At 32.4% G+C, this 6,831-nt stretch overlaps 1 protein-coding gene across 1 annotated transcript; it reads right to left on the reverse strand.

Annotated features, from left to right (window-relative positions):
* Positions 995-2,618, reverse strand: LOC107645406 (peroxidase A2). The gene is made up of 4 exons (XM_016349416.2): positions 2,356-2,618; positions 2,077-2,271; positions 1,834-1,999; positions 995-1,513 (listed from the first exon to the last, which is right to left on the reverse strand). Exons 1-4 carry the CDS (start codon positions 2,554-2,556, stop codon positions 1,098-1,100), a joined length of 978 nt encoding a protein of 325 aa, XP_016204902.1. The 5' UTR covers positions 2,557-2,618; the 3' UTR covers positions 995-1,097.

The following is a 6,831-nucleotide window of genomic DNA, read 5'->3' on the forward strand; positions in this document are numbered from 1 at the left end:
ACGGCATCGGTTCGTGTTACAGCATATTCATTATTCGACGTTAGTACTTAGTACCTCCCCTTCTCTCTTAATGTAATCACGGCCCTTAATCTCATCTTATCTCATGCCAAGACAACCCACGAAGCTAAACATTTATCAACGATGATACATGCATAATGTTGTGTTCCTCGGATTAACAAATTAAATAAACCATTGCTTCTGACCGCAGAAAATTTATACCCTGTTAATTTTAATAATAAGAGATATAAATAATGATTTTATTAAGAAATTAACAGCAAATCAATAAATAATTAATTTGGATTGATAGAGTACTGAGTTTCTTCGTCACCTTTAGAGAAATTAAAAAAGGAATAAATAAAGATTAAAAAAAATTAAAAAAATATTTGTTGAAAAGTTTAAAACGAAAACTTATACAGCAATTACCTTAAAAGTACATTATAAAATGTGCTTAATTAACTTGCAGAGCATTTCATGAAACTCTAGACATTGGATGGTTAAAAATGTTGCATATATTCATGGTCCAATTGTATATCTCTCAGTACTTTAGGTTTTGTTTGGTTTGCGTATGAACGGTATGAAGTGCTCTTATATAGGCACATTTACATGGACAGAGAGCGAGAAAATATGTTAGGGAAAATATGGAAGCAAATGGAATATTTGTACCATGCGTGGAGGTTTAGGGAGTATTAAAGATATAATTATTAGTGTTACCTTTTCTCATTAGCATAAGCTTTTGGGATAAGTGGTATCATGATATGGTATTAGAATTTTAGATCCGAAAGGTCAAAAATTCGATTTTTGGTGAATTCCAAAATTAGCTTTTTATGATATAAGATGTTTATTATTACTAGTATCTGGATGGTTATTGTGAATATTATGGGTGATGTTCATTTTGTAACTAATATGTTATAACAAATTATGAGTGCTAAATAATAATAATCAAAGTTAATAGTATTATTATTATTATTGTGTAGTAGTTTCCCTTAATTGATTACACAAATTTGTGAGCCTTGTTTTCTTCCTTACATGCATGTCCAAACAAATCCAAGATAACGAAAAACCACAGCATCTCATTACATACATATACGAGTAGTTTTCTAATTGAGTTTCCTACAATTGGACCTGATTTGACCCTGGGGTGCAGTCAAAGGGCTAATGTTGGCCATGTTGATCATGGACTCAGCAAAGGCTTCGAAGAAGGCGGTCTGGTTGCCGGCGAAGCTGTTCACAAGGGAGATGGTGACGCTGTTGTTGGAGGAGAAGAGCTCCTGATCCGTCTGGAGGAGGCCACGGTTGTTGATGAGGTTCGAGAAGTAGTTGTTGTCGAAGGTGTCCGGAGATGAAGGGTCCAGGTTGTTGAGTGTGGTCCCACTGCTTCCATTCTGCGGACAGCTCTGCTGAAGGCTCGCCACATACGACGGGCTCAGAGTGGGATCAGGGCTCCCTGTGCCGCTCCAGTTGAAGAGTCTCTGGTTGAAAAATCTACATTGTGCTCGCCCGAATGTGTGTGCACCTGTACGAGCGATCAGTTAACTTCATTTAAAATTGATAGTTAAAAGTTGTTAAATGATTATTTAGTCAAGGTAGAAATTCAGGTGCAGTCAACTTCATGTGAAGTTGATGGCTGAGAGTCGTTAGATGATTTGACTAAATTTTCATCTAACGACTCTCGGCTATCAACTTCACATGAATTTGACTGCATCTGAGTTTTCACCTTTAGTCAAACTTATCAAATCATTTAACAACTCTCACCTATTAACTTTACGTAAAGTTAACTCCATTTAAGTTTTCATTTAATAGGATTCTAGTGTTGAAGCTAATAAGAGTTCATACCGGATAATGCAACGAGATCAGTTATATTGAGTCCAACAGCAGCAAATTTTGCTGTGATGTTCGCTAAGCTTTCAAATGGAGTTGGAATCGAATTATTCGCTCCTGATTGGTTTGCAATTACACCATCCCTTCTCCCAAGAACAACGTTCCATGAAGGACCTCCTCCCTGCAAATTCAATTCAATTCTTTATTAAACATCTAATTATTATTACATGTATTAAATTATTTAACCTAAATAATTACCAGAGAGACAGAAGCTTCAGCCGCAAGAGCAAGAATGTCAGCACAAGACACAACACCAGGGCATGAATTTTCAACAGCACTCTTGATTTTATCAACTACATCAAACCCACGAGCTGAATTATTGTTTGGAACTGCACCCTTCTCGCTCAGTGTTATGTTGCCACCTTGGTCCAACAAAACTGATGCATCACACCCCTAATAATAACACAAATAACATTAATAACTTTAATTTATATATTATAATATAAGCTTATTATATTATATGTATGGTAATGGTACATTAACAAAGCAATCATGGAAATGAAGGCGAGTTAGGCTTGCGCCAATGCGAGAATCAGATTGCAAAGCTTGCTGAACCACACTCCTCACAATGGAAGACACGTTGGGGCATGTGCTGCTGTAGAAGCTTGAACTCAATTGAGCATTTGATTCATGAACAAGTGTTGTTATTAGCACTGAGAAAATTATGGAACAAAACATGGCTCTGGTTTTTTCTTGTTTTATCTTCTTTCATTCGTTCCACATTTTGTATTCATCATTGATTGATATGATATATATACTAAGAGAAAAGAAGCTTTAATTTACATGCACTGAATTAATTAATTACTGTGTGTGTTATGTACAATTTATTTGCTTAAAGCTAAAGTTTTAACAGGTTCTTACTTAGAAGTGCACGCTAGCTAGCAATATAGATACATAGTATATTGAAATTGTTGTACTCATTAGGTACAAAACGGGACATGGAAAGCAAAATTCAAACCATAATGATTGCCACTTAACTACCTTGTCAAGTGTCAACTATACCTGCTCTTCAAAAGAATTTGGCAATGCAACTTTATCTTATATTAGGTCCCCTATCCGATCCTTATATAGATAGAACAATTTATTAATTCAATGCCATCAAACTCAGGAAAATGATTCAATGGACTCAATTCAAATGGTATGATTAAATGAATTGAAAAGGAGATAATATAGCTTCATTCTGCTAGAACAAGTTAATTGATTGTCCCAGAGGATATTGTTAAGGAGCAAGGTCAAATTCGCGAGTCTAAGTAAACTCGTGGAGTTGACCTAAACTCAACTCGCGAGTTAACTCGTAGACTCGTACGAGTTCACGTGTTTACACATTATAACAAATACTTTAAAATATACATTTAAATCCCCTATAATTATTCTTATACAAATACAACATAGAACACACAAAATTAAAAATTCTAAATTTGTAATACTAAATCTTTTAATTGAACAATGAACAATATCAAATAATCAAATTAGAAACCCAAAAAATAATCAAATTATAAATTATATTAACACTGTAATTTACTAAAACTGCAATACTGAAAGTAAAAAAAATATAAATCTTTAACTCTACATAACTAAAATAATAAATATTTGACAATTCAACATTCAATACAATTTCAACAATCTGTTTACGATATACAATTAACTCTAATCAAAATAATTAATTACTAACAGTCATGAATGGATGAACCATCTGGTCATCTAACATAAACGATAAGCAATAGGCTAAAATTAGAAGCAATAAAATTTAAAAAGCAAAAACAAAAACCTAAATCAAGAAGCAAAGGCTCAAAGAAGGACAAAGGCATACAAAAAATAGAGGATGCATATGCAAAGAAGGCGCATAATCCCAGCAACAGCGAATCAATGACAAGGGTACAACAGGCAGTGGTGGTGAAGGTGCACCAGCAGCACGAAACGACGGCGACAAACCAGAGCAAAGATAGGATTGTAGGAGAAGTAGTCGAACTCGTAAACGGTGATAGCACAATGGAGTTGCGGATAGTGGAGATGTGAAGAAATATAGAGCAGAAGGCAACAAAGGTAAAATTCACAAAGATAATGGCGCAAATCAGAGTAGGGGTAGCAGACGCAGGCGAACAGCGGCAGCTCGACGGGGAACGGCGACTGCGGCAGAACATGGAGAAAGTGAGACTTGAGAGAAACGATGCAGATGAGTGAGTTGTGAGTGAGTTTTCTTTCATTATTTAAGAGTGTTATTGTAACCCTAATAGAAAAAATGTTTTTTTGGTTTCAAAATGACGTTTTTTTAACAAAAATGAAGAAAAACATAAACTCGCTAACTCGGTCCTAGACTTGCGAGTTTGACCGAGTTTGATCTAGTCTAGCCGAGTTTACTCAGGATCGAGTTTATGTCCGATTCAACTCAATTCCATATCTAAACTCGTAAACTCGTACGAGTTAACTCGTGAATTTGACAACAATGTTAAGGAGTATTGAATATAATTTGACATTAACTATCAACCCTTGTTATGTTATGAACTAGATTTGTTAACTATTTATTCATGGGATTTATTAGCTTGCTTAACCATATACAATATGGTAATTCATTTTCTTTATAGAATTGAAGGGTTGTTTTGCTTTTATAGCAGTTAGAACGTGTACCTTAGCTTTAGGCTGCAATGTCCAAATGTTTTCAAACTTTAAAGTTTTACTTATCATCACCTGAATGATACGAAATCACCACTTAATTAATTACAGGCGTAAATTATAAGACAACATCATTTTTCACAAGATTAATTTCCAACAAGCTAAGCCCTCCCTAAAAAAATAAAAAACATTTGTTATGTGCACTAGAAAACAAGAATGGAAAAATGTCATAAAAATTTAACTAGCCTTAATTGTGAATCAATATAATGTCCAACGAAAGAGCGATGGACAATATAAATTAAAGTTGCTGCCTCCAACCATTGAAGTTTCATATATATGTCGGTGCAAGTAACAAATCTGTTCTCACTTCTTACAAATAACATAATGACACTCCACGAAAATACTTAGAAATTAAGTCACATACCAAATATACCATTAACCAATATAATCACTATTATATGCTATAGCTATCTCTTTTCATACCCATTTTGGGTCTATATTGTCTTATTATTTCCCCTTTTTTCTATAATTAGATATCCAACCAATATTAAGAAAAGAAAATGTCTAATTTTGTTAAGTAAAGAAAAAAGAAACACTCCTACTCCTACACACTAATAACGTGTATATATTTCTGTCTTTGTTTGTTGTAGGTAGTATATCTAAGTCACAGTGAGATTGAATAGATTTTAAGGTATCGCATCTAAGTCACTTTAGTGTAATTCTTAAAATCATCTCCGCAATCAATGGAGAACGTGCCATTCATGGGACCATATATATGCATGTATTCGTTTTTGATTTTTCTGCCTGAATTCTTCTAGATACTTTTGAATTAAATTTGTAAGTTTGGCCAACGATCATTAATCTTCACATTTGTTAACCCTTTTTATGCTTGTAAACATTAAATTAATTCATAACTTGAATGTGGTTAATTACATAATCTTACCGTTTATCTATTTCATTTTTTTTACAATTATATTACGTGTAGACTAAAATTCAACTATTAGTTATTAAAATATAAAATACATATTAACAATGAATTGAACAACACATAATAATTTATTTGATTATTGATTAATACATATATTTGATTTTTGCACGTAGCATTTGATATTTTTAATTACTCACATGAAAACCTACATAAGAATATTATTTGACATGTTTGAGTGTTAATATAATTAATACGCATATTTACATTTTAAGTTTTTTACTATCATTTTCACATTAAAATATTTTTATGTGAGTATAGCTTAACAAGTAGTGAAATATGCAAAAACTAACCAAAAAAAAAATTATTTCTCTCCAATTTGATGCTAATAGAAGAGTTGTAGTGGCCCATGTTTCATTAGATTAGTGTTCTTTTTTATAATTTTTTTTTTCAATTTTGTTTAGTTTTATGTGCAAAAGTTGTTTTGCTTCAATCAGACTCAAGTTGTGTAAGCCTAGCAAGTGAAAACAACATGGGCCAATGCCCATTATATTCTTGGGCTAAAGCCCAATTCAATTGATACCAACAAGAGAACTGTACAAATGAAAAAAGAAAACATTAAAGTCCAACAAAACCGACAGTCCAAAATATTAACCAACAAAAAAATGAGATATTAGTGGTCATTATGTCGCGGATTATCTTCTTAGAGGTTGATTATACATTAAAAGTATAACTTGGTTTTGTATGAATGATTATTATGGCTCAAAGTATGACTAAAATAAAGAAATAACATTCTTTTTATGGTAGCGTTTGTTTTGAAGTACCGAAATAGAGACTGGAAGACTGAGATTCAATATCATGTTTGTTGGTTCAGAGACGGATACTAAAATTTTTGTCTCTGTCCCTAAAATTTCAGTATTTCAGTATCTCCAAAAAGTAGGGACACAGGAGACTGAAATTTTTAAAGACGGAGACAGAATCTTTAATAACATTTTATACCTAAAATACTTTCATTTCAATTAATTAATTCCAATTTTATTCTTTGTACAAATTAAATTAGAGCTTCATTCTTATTTCAATTTCTATCTCCCATTTTACACCAAACAGAATACTGAGATTTATTTCAGTCTCTGTCTCTAAGTCTCTATCTCTCAATATCAGTCTTTCAGTCTCTGTCTCTCTACCAAACGCTACCTATATGTCTGTTGGACTAAAAGAATAAAACTCAAAAGAACATTTTAAATAGTTAAATTCATCTTTTTTTTTTTAAAAGTATAGGATACCAACATATTATCTGCCAACTTATTGTCAATAATAATTAATTATTATATTTTAAACACATATATAAAAAGACACATCCAAAAATTATATCTATAAAGACATTTCTATTAAACACAGTCATAAAAAAAACATTTTGA

The sequence above is a fragment of the Arachis ipaensis genome, chromosome B06 (genome assembly GCF_000816755.2).
Source record: "Arachis ipaensis cultivar K30076 chromosome B06, Araip1.1, whole genome shotgun sequence".
Classification (NCBI taxonomy): domain Eukaryota; kingdom Viridiplantae; phylum Streptophyta; class Magnoliopsida; order Fabales; family Fabaceae; genus Arachis; species Arachis ipaensis.

Bases quoted from the DNA above. Each gene is read 5' to 3' on its own strand.
- LOC107645406 (XM_016349416.2), bottom strand. From the start codon at position 2,556: ATGTTTTGTTCCATAATTTTCTCAGTGCTAATAACAACACTTGTTCAT. The intron at 2,000-2,076 runs GTAATTATTTAG...TTGAATTTGCAG, and splicing joins CTGAAGCTTCTGTCTCTCTG to GGAGGAGGTCCTTCATGGAA. The intron at 1,514-1,833 runs GTATGAACTCTT...TCGCTCGTACAG, and splicing joins TGATCTCGTTGCATTATCCG to GTGCACACACATTCGGGCGA.